Source organism: Mobula hypostoma, chromosome 1, assembly GCF_963921235.1.
Source record: "Mobula hypostoma chromosome 1, sMobHyp1.1, whole genome shotgun sequence".
In the NCBI taxonomy this organism is placed as follows: Eukaryota; Metazoa; Chordata; class Chondrichthyes; order Myliobatiformes; family Myliobatidae; genus Mobula; species Mobula hypostoma.
In genome coordinates, this window is record NC_086097.1 from 16230239 (window position 1) to 16252911 (window position 22673).

A 22673-nucleotide genomic window follows, 5' to 3' on the forward strand; every position below is an offset into this window, starting at 1 on the left:
TAGGGGAGCACTGGGGCTTGGCAAAGGCAGGACTGCTGATGACATTAGTTTTCATTGTGGTAATCCTTAAATACTTATTTCCCAAAATAAAATGCCCAGTGTAAAATCCAAGAACCTAAGCTGACTTAGTCCTATGGTTCATGTGAGGACATGCGCACAAAGCTTCATCTGATATTAATTACTACTTTAGAAATAGCTTCACCTATTTAACTCTTCTAGAATCAAATGTATTATTTATACTGTCACTATGAAAGTAAGTGGTAGTTGGATGAGGACATTAGTAGTGTTTTCAGTGATAAGCGATATTTCAAGGATATTGTATTTTGTTCAATAGATGTATGATTGTGAAAGTTTGAAACCTGACGCAGATTCCACTCAGTACAGATAGGGTGACAGGTGCTATCAGAGTTGCTAAATCTTCCAGATTAGTGTAGGAAGGTCTAGAAATTGTAGAATAATCTTGGCGTGGTCATGACTAACCAGTAGAAAACTTTCTCTGCACAGATCTTGCTAAAAGCATGTTTGATTCTGCAAGGTTGTTGGAGGCAGGTATCTTGTGGTGAAATCTCCCAGAATATGACCTTCCACACAGGCTTGTGGGATTTTTTCTTGGGACAGGATAGTCTGAGGAAATTCAGACCCTCACATTGCAGGTAATTTGGGTAGCCAGGTAGTGGTAATCTCTGTGGTCAAAGTTCCTCACCTTGCAAAATTTCCAAAACTGGTTACAGTGGAAATACTTGGTTTATTACACAAGAATTAAATATTTAGTTGATAAATAGTTACCAAGCAGTTAATCAACTAAGATTGATAGTAATGCATTGCTTGATAGATCGATAGAAGAAATTGGATATCAGGTCTGAAAGTATCAGCTTCGATTCCAATCCAGCAGTGGGAATGGAATTTAATAGCATTGAGCCCAATACCTTGAGTGCTATGATTGAATTGTTCTAGTAGAGAATGAGTAGATAATTAGATGAACCCCCTGAACTACCTGTTAGACATTATCATTTAAACCATTTAATGGACGTTGCTCATCTCATTTCAGTATTCACCTCATCCCTGTGCTGATCAACTGGCTGGAATGTTAACTGAGATCTTTAACCTCTCACTTCGGGGCCTGAGATACCCACCTGCTTCAAGCAGGCTTCATTTAAACTGGTGCCTAGGAAAAATGTGGTGACCTGCCTCATTACTATCATCCAGTAACCTTTACATCCACAGTGATGAAGTGTTTTGAAACATATCAACTCCTGTCTGAGAAGTGACTTGGATCTGCTCCAATTTGCCTACCAGCACAACAGGCCATCTCATTGGCATTTTTGCTCAACCCTGGGACATCTGGACAGCAAAGATGTAAACATCAGGGTGCCCTTGATCGACCACAACTCGAGACTCAATACCATCATCCCCTCGATACTAATCAATAAGTTTCAAGACTTTGACCTCAATACCTCCCTGTGCAATTGGACTCTTGATTCTCTCACTTGCAGACCCCAGTCAGTTTGGATTGGCAACAATATCTCCTTCACAAACTCCATCAGCACAGGTGCACTACAAAGCTCTGTGCTTAGCTCCCTGCTCTACTCACTTTACACTTATTCCTATGCACAGCTCCAGTGCCATATTCAAGTTTGCTGAAGATACCAATGTCATAGGTGGAATCAAAGGTGGTGATGAATCAGCATATAGGATGGAGCTTGAAAATCTGGCAGAGTTGTACCACAACAACCACCTTTTACTCAATGTTAGCAAGACCAAGGACCTGATTATTGACCAGGAGAAGAAAACTAGAGCTTCACGAGCCAGCCCTCATCAGAGGTGGAGAGGATCAGCAGCTTTAAACTCCTCGGTGTTTCAGAGGACCTGTCCTGGGCCTAGCATGTAAATACAATTACAAAGAAAGCATGGCAGTGCCTCTGCTTTCCTACAGACAAACGTCTGTAGATGTGTGGGTGAGAGTACATTGACTGGCTGCATCACAGCCTGGTATGGACACACCAATCTCTTGAATGGAACATCCCCATAGTGGATATGGCCCAGTCCATCAAGCCCTCCCCACTGTTGAACACATCTACAAGGAGTGTTACCAAAGGAAAGTAGCATCCATCATCATGGAGCCTCCCCACCACCCCGGTCATGTTTTCTCTCTGCTGTCATCAAGAAGATGATACAGGAGCATCAGGACTCACACCACCAGGCTCTTGAACCAAAGGAAATAACTTCACTCAGCTTCATTTGCCCCACCAATAAAATGTTTCCACAACCTATGGGCTCACTTTCAAGGACTCCATGTCATGTTCTCAATATCTATTGTTTGTTTATTTATTGTAATTTTTTTTTTCTCTTTTGTATTTGCACAGTGTGTTGTCTTTTTGCACACTGGTTAAACACCCAAGCTGGTGAGGTCTTTCATTGATTCTTTTACAGTTATTATTAACTGTATAATATGAATATCTGGAGAAGATGGCAGCGCGCCTGCGCGTGCACAGCTCTCCGGTGAAAAATTATATCATACCTGTTAAATAGAGGCCGTGGACGATTCTGATTTGATGGAGAATGGACGTGAAAGCACAGAGGAACATCTGGAGAAATTTCTGAAATGCCTGTCCGCTGCTGTCGTTACTGTGTGGTCGGGAATCTTTCGGAGGGTAGGCCTCAAAATCTCCGGCCTTGCCTGCTTTTGGCGACCGAGAAGGAGGTCGAATCGTTCGGACAGAGATGGTGCTCAGTACTCGGTGTCAGAGAGCTGATCAGAACTCGAAGTTTTCGGATGACTCAGAGTTGGATTGTCGTCGGCATGGCAGGGAGAGTTTTTCTTCCTTCTCCCGTCGAGAAACTTTGAACTTTACTGTGCTCACGGACTTCTTCAAGTTATGGTACTGTTACACTGTTTGTAACTATATGTTATAATTATGTGGTTTTGTCAGTTTTTTCAGTCTTGATTTGTCCTCTGTTTTGTGATATCACACCAGAGGAAAAAATGTATCATTTCTTAATGCATGCATTACTAAATGACAATAAAAGAGGACTACGTGTCTTCATAATCATATGTGTATTAACCATATATTACGAATAATACGGTTATTATTCTATGGATTTGAGTATGCCTGCAAGATCGTATACAATGAAATATGTACTTGGACAATAAACTTACTTTAACTTATTTGTCTTATTTATGAATTGCAAATTATTCATTGCTGTTTAGTGTACTGGTCAACGCTTAACATGCTTAAGTAATCAATGGGAAGCAGTGAAAGCTCTGAGTAAGTATGTGTAAGACAAGGTTGGATAGAGTTTTGCATAGTAGGGGAATTAAGGGTTATGGGGAAAAGGCAAATAGGTGGAGATGAGTCCATGGCCAGATCAGCCATGATCTTATTGAGTGGCGGAGCAGGGTCAACAGGTCAGATGGCCTACTCCTGCTCCTATTTCTTATGTTATTATGTTCTTATAGGGAGAGAATACTGATGAGGTCTTGTCCATCTCTGACTGCTTGTTTAACAATTTACCAATGGGTCGTGTCTGTGCTGAAGACTTACATCATTTTTCTCCTCTTTGTAGAGCCTGCCTAAATGTAGCCTGATAAATCGTGAGCGGCAGACAATAATACCACAGGGCGTTCCATTCATGGTTCGACTCCTGCAGTATTACGTCAGTGATGATGCAGTCTTTCTTCATCTGGAACACGTACCTGGTAAGGTACTCCTGAAGAGCTTTGTAGCAAGGGAACCATGGTGAAATGAAGTTTATGGACTTACATTAAGTGAACCTAAAATATTTTGAGTGGAAAATACAAAAAGATTGGGAAGAGTTTAGAAGTTGCTAACACAGAGGGTGGTTCTTTGGCCCCCATTTTGGCATTTACTTAGTTCTTGGGTGCAGCTAATGTGGAAAGGAGTAATTATCTGATGCTGTTTTCTCATGTTCATGAGCATTGGCTACAGAAATGCTTCTGAGAATAAAACCTTGGACTTGGATAAAAGGGGAATGATTCCTGAAACTGTGTTATATGGATGTAATAACACAGCTGTACTTGGCTTTGCATTCAACTCCCCAATCCACCTTCGTGTATAGACAACAAATAAAATGTCATCATATCCATTTACTATAGTTTATTTTTGAGGAATCTGAATTTAGATTTTGAGCCAAAGTATGCATAAGACAACATGCAACTATTTCAGAACTAAAAGGCAGTTCCCATAGGCTAATCAGTGTTTATTTTAATAAAGTCATAATTTTCCATACCTTTGATAAGAATGATCTAATTTACACTCCTTGAGAATGAATTGCTCCTTTATGTAATTCCTTTCATAAGCTTCAAATGGCCCAAACAAAGCACAGACCTAAGATTTTTTTTTTAATGTAGAAAATGCAACAGCCAATTTGGATACAACATGATCTAGAAAACAGAAATCTGAATCTGTTTTTAGCAATGTTATATGTGGAATGAAATGTTACTGGGGAAACACTCTTCAAAGTACATTTAATTATCAAAGTATGTAAACCGTGCACATCCTTGAGATTTGTCTTCTTTCAGGCAGCTGGGGTGGCACTGTAGAGTAGTGCTTGGCAGAATGCTTTACAGTGCAGGCGTCCCAGGGTTCAATGCCCGACACTGCCTATAAGGATTTTGTACGTTCACCCCGTGACTGCATGGGTTTCCTCTGAGAGCTCCCGTTTCGTCCCACAGCCCAAAGGTGTACCATTTGGTAGGTTAGTTAGTCATTGTGAACTGTTGCGTGATTAAGCTAGGGTTACATCAGTGGGTTGCTGTGTGGCACAGCTCGAAGGGCTCATTCTACGCTGTATCTCAATAAAACAGAAACACAATAGAACACATAAAAAAACAACATAGCAGACTCCTATCAAACACCCAGTATGCAAAAAAAATCATGCAAACAATTTTATAAAGTAAACAAATAAACACGACATTAACTCCAGAGTCCCCAGACCTGAGTCCTCAGCCACAGAGCCTGCTCAGCATGGAACCACACATCTTGAGAATAGAACCAGAAAACCTGAGCAGTGACATCTACTTGGCTTAATGATGGTCAGTGCAGCACTTCCTCATTACATTTTCACCTTTAATTTTCATCCTTTTGCGTTCTTTATTGTTGTATTTGCATTGTGGTGTAGCTGCAAGTTCGCCTATGTCTAATGTAGCATGTGGTCTCATTGTTTCCCTCCCCTGCCTCCAGGTGGGAAACTCTGGTCTCAGCTGCATCATTACCGGCCAGCCGTCACGGGAAAAGGGATGGAATTCCCGGAATGCTCTAGTCCGCATCACAAGACCATTAAACTAAAGAACAGCTACACTGCACCCTCTCTTGCACTAACATGTAACGATGCTTCCACGCTTGCACCAGTCAGCAAGGGGTGCCGGCAAAGAGAAGACAAGAATAAAGTGTGCAAAGAGTTCACCAGGGAGCACAGTTACAACACTGATAGATTCGGAAACACACAGACAAGGACAGATCTGGGTGTAAGTGACAAGCCACCTTGTCACATGAATGGTGCAAATCAACAAAATGCACAGAATGAGTGTGCAAACAGGACAAGGACTTGGCAGGGAAATAACAAAGCTTCAAAAACTAGCCCACCACTGATTGGCTTGAAGCAAAGTCCTGAGAGGATAAGTTTGCAGGCTGCAAATGTGGAATACAGTGCTGGTGTAACCTTTGACCTTGCATTCCTTTCAGAAGAGGGCAGAGACTTAACTCAAAGTTGTAAAATTATGAATCACATTATGAGCAGCAGTGTGGACAGTTTGATGCAAAAAGACCTGCGGCATGGAAAGATTCAGCTTCACTCACAGGGTGAAGTCTTACACTCCCCTGATCATTTTTCAAAGACCAAAGACTCCAATAAGTCACCAAGCCCAAAGTCATCAAGAACTTACCAAAACCAAGCCACTCCAGATTTGTTGAAAGGAAAGTTCTCATTGGTTAATGAGAAATCCCAACATGGATCTAGCCCAATTAGAAGTCCTGTTAGAGCCACCAATTTGAATTTGAAGGCTGGCACAAGGCAAGGAAGGAGGGGTTCCTACCAAATAACAATCAATCCTCTGGATACAATCGATAGTAAAGTTAGTAGTGTTATGGATAGCTCCAACCTGGTCATTATAGGGTCGTCAGCTGTCTTGCCTGCAAGGAATACAACTGTCACTGTCTTGGAGAAAGGACAGTCAGAGCAGAAGACTTCAGTCAGTGTACTCAGCTCTGTACAACAAAGTAATGGGCATCTGTCATCACTAAGTGTAATTGAATCACCATTAAAATTATTATCATTGAAAGACAAAACACCTGAAGAAATGTTGAACGACAAAGATAAGAGTTCTGCAAATCTAGATTATCAACTTAAACTTCCAGACCAGTTTCTGGTCTCTGAAACCTGCTGTGATCATGAGGATCACAGTTCCAGAATAGTTGCAGGCAAAAGCACATTTTGCAGAGTTGACAGTGCAAGATCCTTGAATAGGACATCAGATTCCTCAGCTCCCTCCAAAACAGAAGGCCATTTCTTAGCCCCTCCACCAATCCATCCAAATGCCGAACAGTCCATCTCAAGCCAGGTTTTCTCAGGCCTGTCAGAGGATCAGATCAGAATCTGGGTGGCCGAGATAGTTCTTGCCTTAGAGAGTCTACATCAACAAGGAATTGTCTGTCAGGATCTAAACCCTAGAAATATACTTGTGGATAATGCAGGTGAGTTCAGAGAAAAATGCATAGAGGATTTTAAAATGGTATTTCCTGGTTGTTGCTTCTGTTATACAGCAATGAAGTGCTGTTCAAATTCATAGACTAGAACTTCTAATTCTGTTTTATTTTACAGGCCACATTTGCCTCACCTATTTTGGCCAGTGGAGTGAAGTTGAAGTTCAATGTAACACAAGAGCCATAGAGGACATGTACTGTGCACCAGGTAATGGGGTTTGACAGTACAAGACTGAACCTGGGTGGTGTATAAGCTTTCGTGGTGAAGCATTAGGATGTTCTGCCATCTTAATAGTTGTTAATTAATTCACTAATAATTGCAATACATTTATCATGGGGCACTGACATCAAAGGTTCTTGAATTTTCATCGGACCAAGTTTGGCAGATATGAGCACTGTGAAAATTAAATTCGTGCACCTTCACTCTTAAACTCTTCTTGGGCTTCAAGCCTGCTATGAATTATAACCGATGTTTCGATGACAAACTCGGCCACCTTATTCAAAGGTGAAGATGGCAGAGTTTGTCATCGAAATGTCAGTTATAATCGATACCTGTGCCTGGTTTGAAGCCCGAGAAGAGTTTATTCGTCCTACTCGCCAGGAAAGCACCAGATCCTTTTTCACCTTTGCTCCTGTTTATTATGTGATTGCTAGTGACAGATACCATAGTGAATCCATACCACTTAGTGAGTGACTTGGTTAAAAGACTTGCCAGTGTTTTCACGACAAACCATAAGATATAGCAGCAGAATTCCGCCATCTGGCCAATCGAGTCTGCTCCGCCATTCAATCATGACTAATCCTTTTTTTCTGTCTCCTCCTCACCCCCAGTTCTTGGCCTTCTCCCAGTAACATTTGATGCCATGTCCAATCAAGAACCTGTCAAACTCTGCCTTAAATACACCCAATAACCTGGCCTTCACAGCTGCATGTGGCAACAGATTCCACAAATTCACCACCCTTTGGCTAAAGAAATTTCTCCGTATCTCTGTTTTGAAAGGGCACCCCTCTATCCTGAGGCTGTGTCCTCTTGTCCTAGACTCTCCCACCATGGGAAACGTCCTTTCCACATCTACTCTGCCTAGACCTTTCAGCTTTCAAAAGGTTTCAATGAGATCCGCCCCCATCCTTCTTAATTCCAGCGAGTGCAGACCCAGAGCCATCAAACGTTTCTCGTATGATAACCCTTTCATTCCTGGAATCATCCTTGTGTACCTCCTCTGGACCCTCTCCAATGCCAGCACATCTTTTCTAAGACAAGGGGCCCAAAGATGTTCACAATACTCAAGGCCTCACCAGTGCCCTGTAAAGCATCAGCATCACATCCTTGCTCTTGTGTTCTAGACCTCTTGAAATGGATGCTCTCGTGGTATTTGCCGTCCTCACTACTGGCTCAACCTACAAGTTAACCTTTAGGGTGTTCTGTACAAGGACTCCGAAGTCCCTCTGAATCTCAGATTCCTGGATTTTCTTCCCGTTTAGAAAATAGTCCACACATTTATTTCTACTACTAAAGTGCATGACCATGCATTTTCCAACATTGTATTTCATTTGCCACTTTCTTGCCCATTCTCCTAATCTGTCTAAGTTCTTCTGTATCCTACCTGTTTCCTCAGCCCCTCCACCAGTCTTCATATCATCTGCAAACTTGGCAACAAAGCCATCTCTTCCATCATCTAAATCATTTATATACAGCATAAAGAGAAATGGTTCCAACACCAACCCATGCAGAACACCTCTAGTCATTTGCAGCCAACCAAAAAAGGATCCTTTTATTCTGACTCATTGCCTCCAACCAATCAGCCAATGCTCTAACCCTGTTAGTAACTTTCCTGTAATACCATGGGCTCTTAACTTGGTAAGCAGCCTCATGTGGCATCTTGTCAAAGGCCTTCTGAAAGTCCAGATATACAACATGCACTGCATCTCCTTTATCTATCCTACTTGCAATCTCCTCAAAGAATTCCAGCAGGTTCCAGGCAGGATTTTCGCTGAAGGAAACCATGCTGACTTTGTCCTATCTTTTCCTGTGTCACCAAGTACTCCATCACCTCATCCTTAACAATTGACTCCAACATCTCCCCAACCACTGAGGTCAGCTAACTGGTCTATAATTTCCTTTCTGCTGCCCTCCTCCTCTCTTAAAGAGTAGAGTGACATTTGCAATGTTCCAGTCCTCTGGCACAATGCCAGAGTCCAATGATTTTTTGAGATAATTTCTAATGCCACCCCAATCTCTATAATGTTATCTCTTTCAGAACCCTAGTGTGCAGTTCCTCTGGTCCAGGTGACGTGTGTACCTTTAGGTCTTTCGCTTTTTGAGCACCTTCTCTCTTCCTTCACACACTACAACATCAGCATACTGCTAGTGTCTTCCACAGTGAAGAGTGATGCAAAATACTCATTTAGTTCAACAGCCATCCCCTTGTCAACCGATATTATTTCTCCTGCCTCATTTTCTAGCGGTTCTATATCCACTCTCATTTCTCTTTTATTTTTAACATACTGGAAAAAAACTGTTACTATCCACTTTGATATTATTTGCTAGCTTGCTTTCATACTTCCTCTTTTCCCTTCTAATGGTTTTTTTAGTCGCTCTCTGTAGGTTTTTAAAAACTTCCCAATCCTGTATCTTCCCACTAATTTTTTGCTTTGTTGTATGCCCTTTCTTTTGCTTTTACAATAGCTTTGACTTCCCTTGTCAGCCATGGTTGTGCTATTTTACCATCTGAGTATTTCTTCACTTTTGGACTACACATTTCCTGCACCTTTCTCATTTTTCCCAGAAACACATGCCATTGCTACTCTGCTGACATCCCTGCCAGCAGCTGCTTCCAATTTACTTTGACCATCTCCTGTCTCATACCATTGCAAAATCCCTTACTCCACTGAAATTTTACTAAATCAGACTTTACTTTCTCCCTATCAGATTTCAAGTTGAACACAATCATATTGTGATCACTGGTTCCCAAGGATATTTTTTACCTTCAGCTTCCTAATTGCCTCTGATTCATTACATAACACCCAATCCAGTATAGCTGATCCCCTAGTAGGCTCAATGACAAACTGCTCTAAAGAGCTATCTCTAAGGTATTTAACAAACTCACTCTCTTGAGATCCATTACCAACCTGATTTCCCAATTGACCTGCATGTTAAAATCTCCTGTGACTACCATAATATTGCCCTTCTGACTATTTCCCGTTGTAACCTGTGGTACACCTCCCAGCCACTGTTGGGAGGCCTGTATGTAACTGCCATCAATATCCTTTTATCCTTGCAGTTTCTTAACTCAACCCACAAGGATTCAACATCTTCCAATCCTTTGTCACATCTTTTTACTGATTTGATGCCATTCTTTACCAGTAGTGCCACACCACCCCCTCTGCCTACCTTCCTATCCCTCTGATATAACGTGTAACCTTGGACATTCAGCTACCAACTCCAAACATCCTTCAGCCACGATTCAGTGATGGTCACAACATCATACCTGGCAATCTGTAATGCTGTAACAAGATCATCCACCTTATTTCTTATACTATGTGCATTTAGATACAACACCTTGAGTACTGTATTTGCTGTCCTTTCTGAGTCTATATCCCTAATGATTTGATACTCAGCCTGTTGGCTGCAACTAAGTCCCATCACTTGCCTGCCCTTCCTGACAATCTGACTGCACGCTATCTTTACTCTTTTTTTTTACCAAACTGCCTGACATGAAGACAAGTAGGCAGGAAAACTGGAGAATTTGCATTGAGATTCCTAATTTACTTGCAACAAATGTGGAGAGAGAAATTTTTGCTATAGATTCTGACTGGTGTCCATTTATTGGAAGCTAAGAGAATGAATCGTGATGTTTGACTAAATCACACTTCTCTGGGCAATTTCCATTGATAAAATACTTCAGGGGTATTGTTTTAATATTACTGTAATATTTCAAGAGGAACTACAGGTTACGCGAAATTGACCTTCAGATCTAATGTAGGTAAACATCTGTACAGAATCATACTTGGTGGTTCATTCACTTGGTACTAAATTCCACTGCCTGATCCTTTCCCATGGCGCTATATATGAAACTGTAACTAAACATTAAAATTGTCAGTATACAGGTGAATCCACTGATGTACATTCATACACATGCAAAAGTAAGCAAGAAACTTGAGGTAATAAAATGTCAGATATTACAGTTTCAATTTCATCACCGATTCTTTGATCAGGACTTTGAACTTAGATCATTAGTCTAAAATCCAGGCTGCTGTTCAGTGCTATATGCAGTAAGTGCTGCATTTGTTTTGGATAAAGTGTTAAACCATGGCTGTATTCAGATGAACCTGGAAAATTCCATGGCATGATATGAAATGAGACAAGAATGGCTCTACCATATCTTCTGAAATTGATTTGGAGGGGGAAAACAAATCATCAACTTGTGCACCATCTTACTCTGGGATTCCTGGGCTTAATTACTTTTGAAGTGGCGTGTCTGACAAACATTACACTCACTAAGATCCACCAAAGTAAACTAAATATGATTTTAATCTTGAAGATTTAATTCAGATGCCAGAAGGTTTCTCTAAAGCTTTTCAAGTAGTGCCATGACATCTCTTAAATCCATTTGAAAGTACTGATTATCAGCTTGCTACCTTCATTTTCAGACTCTAGGTAGGCCCCTCTTCCCTGTAAGGAGAGTGTGGTAACGTTAGAAATAGATATGCAGCTAAAAGCATCCGATAATTATTGCATTTTGGATCAAGGAGTTGGCTCCAAAATAAACAAATTCTCCAAGTGGACAAGTGAAAATAAGATCTGAAGCCCCTTTTTACTGGGCATTTCTAGAAACATGGCTCAATAGCCCCTCGCTAACAGCCACTGGACTCAACAGTGAGAAAACCACCTTTCTCAGACTCTGTACATCTTGGGTCAGTATGACTTGGGTCCCACCAAAACCAGGAAGTTGGTATGTTTCACCCACCCAAACCCCAGTCTGTGTGAATACTGTGTAAACATTGCCACTATGCAATTGGCCATCGGCAAGAAATAACAGATCATACACTGCATACAATTATAAAGTAGGTATATTCAGAAGTGTCAGCTTTATCAAACAGTAGGGGGAAAAAAGGCCCATTACAGTTAACCTAGTCCAAATGTGCATACAATCTTGAAGTTGTCTTTAACTCACACACTGGACCCTCGGTCTGTGTGAAAGCACACACTGCCTTAAGAATGTCACTCGAAATCCATCTCGAATAAATGGGCTCCCCCACTAGAGTATTGGTCCTTGCTCCTTGAAGCCATTCATCTACACAAAGCACCTGTGTAACAGGGACATTATCCTCAGCCATCTTCCCTCCTGTCTTCTCTCATATTCCGCCAAAATGACCTCAACCCACACTAGTGTCCGTCACAAAAACCTCTCCGCTGGGTGTTCTCTAGAACCTCTCCCAATCCCACCATCCCAATTGAATGACACTACATTCCTAAGTATGAACATCACAACCCTGTATCTTTAACTCAGACTGCTCTTACAGAACTGCTAAAGTGAAATACCTATAGCATAGCAGTAAAAACCAGGGCATTACAGATCTTTTTTATTTCAGCAGTATATATCAAGGATAGAAATTCCAGCAGAGCACTTGTATTCACTGAGCCAGCCTGGATTATGGGCAGCAAGGATAGAAATTCCAGCAGAGCATTTGTGTTCACTGAGCCAGCCTGGATTATGGGCAACAAGCTGCTTGAACCAATGAATTTTCTGATTTGCTGAAGACATAGACAGGAAGTCAGTTGGGAGTTTAAACGAATGAGGTTGGTTAATTGGCAGAAAGTGAAGAATACTCAAAGGATTAATGTCCGGATTTGGAAATGGTAAAGAATATGGGAATTCAATGAGGTTCTCCGAAGTACAGAGCTAAATCGACTATTAAGTATTAAGAGCACAGCAAACAGAAGTGAATTTGCTGTACGATAATGTCAGTGGAGACAAAGGTGAATCAATCAAACTGAAGCATGGTGGGGGAAATGGTTGAAGTCTTGGGAAACTAAACATTTGGAGTGCCCGGCAAAAGGCAAACTCCACCACTCTCACAGGTTCAATTTGAGATAAGCAAATCCTTAGATCTGTAAAATAAAAGTCAACATTTTAAAAAAAACGAAGTCAACAAAGATCAGACTGTTGAATTTGATCAGCAAATTACAATGAAGCAAATTGAAGGATGTTTTGTTTGCTAGTCTCTAAGGAGACTGCATCTTGAATACTTTGTTCCGTTTTGGACTCTTAAGAAATGGGGCTGTTTGATACGGGAGGTAGTGTAGAGGTCAGTTGTGAGGCTGTTCCTTCATCATTCAGTTACTGAGTGAATGGTACAATTGGTAGAAGAATAAAACATACTTGATCTCGGAGCAAGACAAGGCAATACAGACATGAAAAGTACTATATCTATTTTGCTAATCCTGCCAAGTACAAACGTATTTCCAGCATCTTTTGTTTTTGTTCAACACAGATTCAAACTAGTTGGTTAATTTTGGACGTCTTAAATCTCAGTGATCCAAAATTATAACAGACCTCAAAACAGAGAGTTGAAGATAAAATGTCAGACTCTTAAGGACGTAGCAGTGGGAAAGTGCAAGATTTGATAGTCAACATCCTAATTAGATAGCGGACTATATTCTTCCCAGCCAAGTATTCTGTCCAGTGAAGATAAGCTGAAAGAAGAATTCTCCAAAAACTAAAATTGTAATATAGCTTTCTTTTGCTCTATGATTCTAATTTCTAAACAATTTGATTTTGACAGAAGTCGGTGGGGTTGGAGAAGTAACAGAAGCCTGTGACTGGTGGAGCCTTGGCGCATTGTTATTCGAGCTTCTAACTGGGATGGTAAGGTTTTCATTGATGTTTTAACTTTTGTAAACATCTGCTTTATTAATTTGAAAGAAAATTACTTTAATGTCAGCAAATATCTCTCTTCAAGCATCTCAAAGAACTTCACTTTTGAAATGCCATTTTCTGGAGGAAATGGAGCAGTTGATTTATGCACAGTGTAATCTGCTTTTGTGATGTTCGTTGAGCAGCAGATATTAACCGAAGCACATAGTCTTCAGTGCCATGGAATCTGAAAGAGCAGACAATATCTTTAAGAGACAGCAGCTCTGTCAATTCAACTCCTCCTCAACCCACGGTCAGGTTAGATTTTTGTTTACATTTCTAGAGTGGGCCTTAAATCCATAATCTTCTGACTCCAAGGTGAGTCAGAGAAAGATTCAGCATAGAAATCAGCTCTTCAGCCCACCAAGTCAGGAAAGAACATCAACCACCAATTTACATTTGATATTAATTCCTTTTCTTTTGTAATCCCAATCCCTATTAAACCACTCACCTGCACCCAATGGGCAATTTATCGTTGCAAATTACCCTGCAAACCTGTAGATCATTCAGATGTGGGAGGAAACTGGAGCACCCAGGGGAAGCACATGTGGTCAGTGTGCAAATTCCACACTGAGAGCACGAGGACAGGACTGAAACCTGGTGTCTGCTTTTGTGAGGTTGTGAAGCGATGAGCTATACCACGCCACTGCCTAAAGGACGCCAACAACTGGACTACATCCATTTACGTGGATAGATGTATTGATGAGGATAAATTATTACATGAGGTTGAGGCATTTGGTACAATTTCTGTTTAGCTGGTGAGATATTTAATTCTGAAGTGGAACAAAGATTAAACCAAATGCTTCATGAATTTTAACTCTATCTCTCATTTATAATTTTCTGTTTTCTCTGGTGTCTTGGGGCCTACAGCATTTCCATTTGAGGACAACTTTTACCTAAAATGTTAATTCATTCTTTGAATGCTGGGGGGGAGGGGTTGGTATTTTCAATATTTTTCTATTTCCATTTCAGATTTAAAATAGTTTTTCTTCAGTATATTTGTGGATATTACAGGGTATTTGATCACAAACATTCAGGTATTTCTTTCACTCCTTCACTTGGGGATGTATGCAGGTGTTTGAATTTTGGTTAGTCACCAAACAGTTACACTGTGTGTGTGCGTGTGTATAAAAATCATAATCCATACATACACACAGTACTTTTGATATACGTAATGACCATAGGGGTGGTGAGTACCATTTCTGAACACCCACCCCCCACTTGATAGATGCTTCTGTTGTCATTCCTCTGCTACTTCCACCCTAGTGCCAAACCCTCCAGACTACTGTTGTAACAGATTATTCCAGTATTTTCATTCCTTCAGTATCGAGTTCATTCAATTTGTCCATTCTATCCAAAGAGCATCCTGACATCAGTCCTTAATTTCTTATTTACTAATTAAATTCAATTTTCCTGTTCGATCACAATATCTACTATTCCTGATTATATTTTATTTACTTTTGAAAATGTATTTTATTTAGAGATCTTCCAGCACAACGAGCTGCACTGCCCAGCAACCCACTTATTTAACAATAGCCTAATCAGAGCAATTTACAATTATCAATTAACCTACTAAGCAGTACGTCTTGGACTATGGAAGGAAACTGGAACACCCAGAGGAAACACACATAATTACAAGTGAAGAACGTTACAAGCTCCCTATCGATGCTGCTGGAATTGAACCCCCATTCCAGAAACACCTTGAGCTGTAATAGTGTCACACTAACCATTTCCTTAAATCTTTTATGTCGAAGATATCCAAGATCTGTTTACTGATACTCCTTGGTCTCTTCCATCTTCTGCATATTCAAATGCCACTTATAGAGAGTGTGATCCTATTCATCCCTAATGTGCTGGGCTTTGTATCTTGCAAGTACAAGGGGTGATTGATAAGTTCGTGGCCTAAGGTAGAAGGAGTCATTTATTTTTCAACATAGTCCCCTCCTACATTTACACACTTAGTCCAGCGGTCGTGGAGCATACGGATCTTGGACCTCTAGAAAGTGTCCACAGCAGGGGTGATTGATAAGTTCGTGGCCTAAGGTAGAAGGAGATGAGTTATACAACTCTCGTTACATGCACATGCAGGTCAACTCTTTGATCATGCAGAAAGTTTGAAGTTAATAACTCATCAGCGGCGATTGATAAGTTCGTGGCCTAAAGCAGAAGGAGATGAGTTATTAACTTCAAACTTTCTGCATTTTCACTCAAAGAGTTGACCTGCATGTGCATGTAACGAGAGCTGTATAATTCAACTCCTTCTACCTTAGGCCACAAACTTATCAATCACCCCTGCTGTGGACACTTTCTAGAGGTCCAAAATCCGTATGCTCCACGACTGCTGGACTAAGTGTATAAATGTAAGAGGGGACTATGTTGAAAAGTAAGTGTGCTAGGTTTTCTAAAATTGACTCTTTCTACCTTTGGCCATGAACTTATCAATCACCCCTTGTAGTATTTAATCAGCATTTTTTGATCTACTTATGTGCACTTGACCAATAGCCAATGTTTATGATCATTTGATCACAGTTAGAAATGGTTGTAAGGTTGTAGGCCGTGGGCCCGAAGATCCAAGATCTTTGCGATCTTCAGGCACAGAGCTCGTAAAATGCAACAAAACAGACTTTTTAAACATGGTAAGGCAGCAGGTTGTTGTTATGTCTCCTGCTCACTGTGAAAATGGGGGACATCTCCCTCTCCCTTATTAGAGAGAGAGAGAGAAAACCTGTGGTTTGTCGAATTCCAGATGAAATGCGATAGTCTTCGGGGTAATTGCAAATCTGTGTCCTTGCTATCGCCTAGCTCACGCTTATGCTCGGTAGCGGGTGCGCTTTTTCTTGCTGGGGGAGGAGGGGGATAGTTGTTTGCTACTGCTTACGCGCGGGGGTGTGGTGAGCTGGGGGGGGGAAGGACTTTGGAGTTTTCATGTTTAACCGTCGTTCATTCTTTGGGGCACTTCTGCTTTTCATGGATGTTTGTGAAGGAAACGCATTTCAGGATGTAGATTGTAAACATTTCTGACATTAAATTGGATCTTTGAACCTTGAAACCTTTGAAGGTTGATGATGAGCCTTGAGATACCCAACAAAGTAACCATTAAACAGCCACATCTTCCCACAATCCTGGAAAGGATTCACTAATCAAACACCCATTTGTTTTCTACCCTGAACACAATTCCTATCCATTCACTGACATGGAATTTTGCTAAAGGTCTTTAAAAAGTCTTTATGCGAGTAGGTTCTAACCATCTAATTGAATAAGAAAGCAATGTTCATTGCTCATGAAGGTGGCAGAATTTGTCATCGAAGCATCAGTTATAATTGATACCTATCTGGAAGCCTGAGAAGAGTTTATTCATCAAAAAATTAGTCTGGAATAAGTTAATAAAATCAAGTTATCATGCACTTGACTTGTGTGTTCTCCACTGTTAAATATTTGTGTTCTATCTTTCCATATGCCAGACCCTGTCCCAGTGCTATCCATCCAGAATCCATTCTCATACCCAGCTTCGACTCCCAGAGCATCTCAGTCCCGCAGCTGTGTCACTTCTGCAGCAGGTGAGAATACAGAGTAACAGTTCATGCCACGTGCTTCCAGACTTCATCTCTGGAAAACCCAATATGTACACCAGGCAAGGTGATCAAGGGTAACGACGTTTTAAGTGTCACTCATTGTAGCTTAACCTAGAATGACAGTGTAGTTTATGAAAAACGAGATATCCACTTATGTCTGTCCTCCACGACTACTGAAGTATTAAGTGACATCAAGCAGATGTAGCAAACAATTTGTCCATATCGTGGTTCACACAAGCAACAACTTTGATTTGTTTTGGCACCAAGTCAGGGAAGAAAACTATGTCCTTACATAGTATGAGATGATATTTTGCGTACTCCCTAAAAGGACTCTGAGCATTTGTTGACCTAAAGGCAGCTGGTGGCAATGTAGCACACGTCAATATTGCAGTGAAAATAGGGATTAAGGTAGAAAGCTGAAAAGCAGGACCTCGGGTGGTAATTTCTAGATTTCTGCCTATGCCAGGCACCAGTGAGGATAAGTGTAGCAGATTTGGGTGAGGAACTGGCAGATTTCTGGATCACTGAGATTTGAAGAAGATATGACTTGTACAAAAAGGGCTGGTTATATTTGAACTCAAGGGTGACCAAAATCCTTGCGGGCATATTTGCTATAGCTGTTGGGGAGAGTTTAAAATAACTTGACAGGGCGATGGGAGCCAGAGCGATGAGGCTGACCATATGGCAGTTGGTATACAAGTCAATGCACTGAGACTGAGCAAGGATAGGCAGATGATAGAGCTAAATTTCAGTCAGCAAGATAATAGGAAATTACAGAGGCATGAGAGAGGAGCTAGCCAAAGTTGATTGGAAGGGGACACTAGTAGGGATGACAGCAGAATAGCAATGGCTGGAGATTGAGGGCAGTTTGGAAGGTGCGAGATAGATAGATCCCAAAGATGAGGCAATGTATTGGGAGGATGATGTAACCATGGCTGACCAAGGGAAGGCAAAGACAGCATAAAAGCCAATGAGTATAACATAGCAAAAACCAGCAGGAAATTAGAGGATGGGGAAGCTTTTAAAAACCAAAAGAATGTAACTAAAACACCTTATGGACAGAACAGATGACATATGAAGGTAAGCTACCCAAAATTATAAAATAAAGACCCTTGAAATTGACGCTGGAGGCAGTAATGGACAAAGAAATGGTGGATGTATTTAATAAGAATTTTGCATCAGTCTTCATTGTGGAAGGCACACACCAGCAGTATGCCAGGAATTCAAGAGAGTGTCAGGAGGCAGAAGTGAGTGTAGTTGCTATTACTAAGGCGAAGGTGCTTGGGAAGCTGAAAGGTCTGAAGGTAGATAAGTCACCCGGACAAGATGGATTATACCTCAGTGTTCTGAAAGAGGTAACTGAGGAGATTGTGGAGGCATTGTTAGTGATCTTTCAAGAATCACTACTAGATTCTGGCTTGGTTCCGGAGGACTGGAAAATTACAAATGTCACTCCACTCTTTAAGAAGGGAGATGGGGGCAAAAAAAAGGAATTCTTAGGCCTGTTAGTCTGACTTCAGTGTTTGGGAGGATGTTGGAGTACATTATTCAGGAAAAAGATTCGAGGTACTTGGAGGCACGTAATAAATTAGCCCAAAGTCAGCATAGTTTTCTTAAGAGGAAATCTTGACTGAACAAATCTGTTGGAATTCTGTAAGTCATCCCCATAATTGCCAAGGTCTTTTTCCCTGGTGAATACTGAAGAAAAGTATTCATTAAGTACCTCTGCTACCTCCTCCGACTCTATGCACACATTTCCACTATCGCACCCGACTGGTCCTATTCTCACATGGCTCATCCTCTTGCTCTTCACATACTTGTAGAATGCCTTGGGGTTTTCCTTAATCCTGCTCACTAAGGCCTTCTCATGGCCCCTTCTGGCTCTCCTAGTTCTATTCTTAAGCTCCTTCCTAGCAACCTTGTAATTTTCTAGAGCTTTAATCGTGCCTAGTTTCTTGAACCTTTCATAAGCTTTTCTTCTTAACTAGGATTTTTACATACTTTGTACACCATGGTTCTTTAACTCTACCATCCTTTCCCTGCCTCAATGGAACATACCTATGCAGAACTCCATGCAAATATTCCCTGAACATTTGCTACATTTCTGCTATGGCTTTCCCTGAGAACATCTGCTCCCAAGTTCCTGCCTAATAGCATCATATTTCCGCCTACCCCAACTAAATGTTTTCCCGAATTGTCTGCTCCTATCCCTCTCCAGCACTATGGTGAAGGAGATAAGAGTTGTGGTCACTACCTCCAAAATGCTCTCCCACCGAGAGATCTGACACCTGACCAGGTTCATTTCGCAATACCAGACCAAGTACAGCCTCTCCTCTAGTTGGCTTATCTACACACTATGTCAGGAAACCTTCCTGAACACACCTAACAAGCTCCACCCCATCTAAACCCCTTGCACTAAGGAGATGCCAACGTTAGGAAAGTTAAAATCTCCTATCACAACAACCCTATTATTATTGCACCGTTCCAGAATCTGCCTCCCTATCTGCTCCTCAATATCCCTGTTACTATTGGGGGATCTATATTAAAAAAAACACCCGGTGGAGTTATTGCTCCTTTACTGTTTCTGACTTCCACCCACACTGACTCAGTAGACAGTCCCTCCATGACTTCCTCCTTTTCTGCAGCCGTGATACTATCCCTAATTAGCAATTCCATACCCCCACCTCTCTTGCTTACCTCTCTGTTCTTTTTGAAACATCTAAAGCCCGGCACACTCAGCAGTCATTCCTGCTCCTGAGACATCCAAGTCTCTGTAATGGCCACAATGTCACAGTTCCACATATTAATCCATATTCTAAGTTCATCTGCCTTGTTTATGATACTCCTTGCATTAAAATAGACACATTTCAAATCATCAGGCTGAGTACATCTTTGCCTTTCCTACCTCACAAATTCCCTACAAGCTGTCTCTACTTGTGCTCCAACCTTCCCATCCTCTGCCTCTTCACCTTGGTTCCCATCCCCCTGCAAATCCTGTTTAAACCCTCCCCAATAGCATTAGCAAACCTCCCCACCAGGATATTGGTTCCCCTCAGACCCAAGTGCAACCCGTCCTTTTTGTGCAGCTCACACCTGCCCCAGAAGAGGTCCCAATGATCCAAAAATCTGAATCTCTACCCCGTTCCAATCCTTCAGCCACACATTTATCCTCCACCTTATTCTATTCCTATACTCACTGTGGCATGGCATAGGCAGCAATCCCAAGATTATTAGCTTTGAGGTCCTGCTTCTCAGCTTCCTTCCTGACTCCCTGTATTCTGCTTTCAGGACCTCCACCTGTTTTCTACCTATGCTGTTGGTACCAATATGTACCATGACTTCTGGCTGCTCACCCTCCCATTTCAGGATATTGTGGACACACTCAGAGCAACATGAACCTTGGCACTGGGGAGACAAACTACCATTCTTCTTTTTTGTGTCCGGGGAGCCACCTATCTGTCCCCCTAACTATAGAGTCCCCTATTACTGCTGCCCTCCTCTTCCATTCCCTACCCTTCTGAGCCACAGGGCCAGACTCAGTACCACTGTTGCTTCCCCTAGGTAGGTCGTCCCCTCCAACAGCACTAAAAATAGAGTACTTTGTTAAGGGGGACTGCCACAGGGGTGGTCGCTACTACCTGACACCCCTCCCTTCCCTCACCTGACAGTCACCCACTTATCTGTCTCCTGTGGCCCTGGGGTGACTGCTGCCTTTAGCTCCTGTCTATCACCTCCTCACTCTCCCCAACAAGCCAAAGATCATCAAGTTGCGGCTCTGTTCCCTAACTCTGTCTCTAAGGAGCTGCAGCTCGATGCACCTGGCGCAGATGTGGCCATCATGGAGGATGGAAGTCTCCCGGACATCCCACATCTGAGACCCAGAACAGAAAACTAGCCTCACAGTCATACCCAATTTACTAATACGCCAAGCCCCACGAGATGCTCCTCTTTTAAACTTTTCTCCCCGACCTGTGCGAAGCCCTCTCTACAAATTGATTGGTCTGCCGCTAATGCCGATACAACTCATCCACGGCTTTTGGTTTGGGGAATGTACAGTAAGTCTTTGTAGGCACACACTCATCCACAAAGGTTTTCATGAAGTTGGTAACAACTGCGGCATTCTCATCCAGGTTCGAAGATGAATCCCTGAATGCAATCCAAGCCACCAATTCAGAACAGTCCAGTAGGCGCTTCTGTGCTTCCCTTGACAATACCTTCTTAGTCCTCACTACTGGAATTCACAACCCAGAGAACTCCTGTGGTAGTTAAAAAGGACAGCATTTAACTGATAGATATTCCAGGTCTGGTGAGCAGAACTGGGACAGCATTGATACATTTGTGCACCAAGAAGAGTCGATCATGAGCATATTCCTCCATCTCTGCTTTTGAGACTCCGTAGATCTGTCCTGATGGTGTGTAGTAAACCCGTTGATCTGAATCGCTGCATCTGGTACGGAAGGGGTTAACCAGGATTCCATGAAACAAAGGACACACACAGTCCTAATCTCCCTCTGATTCAGCACTAGCTCTGAGATCATTGACTCTATTCACCAGAGACTGCACGTTTGCCTGCAAGGTAGTCAGTACTGGGAGTTTAAAACTCCTTTTCCTTAAATGCACTTGTATCCCCAATCTACAGCCACGCTTCCTCTGTGGAATTCTACGCTTCCGTCCACAATCAGTGTTGTTTCTGTCAGTTTTAAGCAGCGATAGTTCATTTAAACGCATTGAGACATCTTTGTTGACTGTACTGACCTTGGAAGCAGTTGTGCTTTTTAGCTGCATCAAGCTGAAATGAGAATATTTAATCATATCCATTGAGAGTACTGCTGCTACTCAAGGCGCCCCAGAAGTCAGATGAGATGGAATTTCTTGAGCCAGAGGGTAGTCAGTCTAGTTGGGACACACTACTGTGTAGGACACACCAGTGGGTACATTTAAAGCAGAGGATCTTGATTAATAAGGCTGTCAAAGGATACGGGGAGATCGCAGGAGAATGGGGTTAACAGGGAAAATAAATCAGCTATGATGGAATGGTGGAGCAGTCTCGATGGACCAAATGGCCTACTTCTGCTTACAACAGGAATTCTGCAGATGCTGGAAATTGAAGCAGCACACATCAAAGTTGCTGGTGAACGCAGCAGGCCAGGCAGCATCTCTAGGAAGATTAACTAACTGAAGAAATCTCTTACTAACTCTTCCTTCAGTTAGTCCTGACGAAGGGTCTCGGCCTGAAACGTCGACTGTACCTCTTCCTAGAGATGCTGCCTGGCCTAATTCTGCTTTATGTCTTATGGCCTTAATTAAATCAATAATTCACTCCCACTGTTTATTATGGCACTGCGCTGTGATGAAAACTAGCTGTTAATGAATAGGACTAAAAACTAAACAAATGTACCAAATTCAAATTATAACTTGTACTGTCAGTCCTGGGTATGACTCTAAACTGCAACCGGTGACGAGGC

General features: G+C 41.8%; 1 protein-coding gene across 4 annotated transcripts in view; it reads left to right on the forward strand.

The window, feature by feature from the left end:
* The window catches only part of rps6kl1 (ribosomal protein S6 kinase-like 1), a 77566-nt gene that overhangs the window by 33070 nt on the left and 21823 nt on the right, over positions 1-22673 (forward strand). For all 4 annotated transcript variants that reach the window (XM_063043897.1, XM_063043877.1, XM_063043887.1 and 1 more), the window contains 5 exons: positions 3565-3697; positions 5202-6710; positions 6838-6927; positions 13506-13588; positions 17098-17193. In XM_063043897.1, coding sequence (XP_062899967.1) covers positions 3565-3697; positions 5202-6710; positions 6838-6927; positions 13506-13588; positions 17098-17193 — 1911 coding nt within the window. The remainder of the gene's footprint in view (positions 1-3564; positions 3698-5201; positions 6711-6837; positions 6928-13505; positions 13589-17097; positions 17194-22673) is intronic.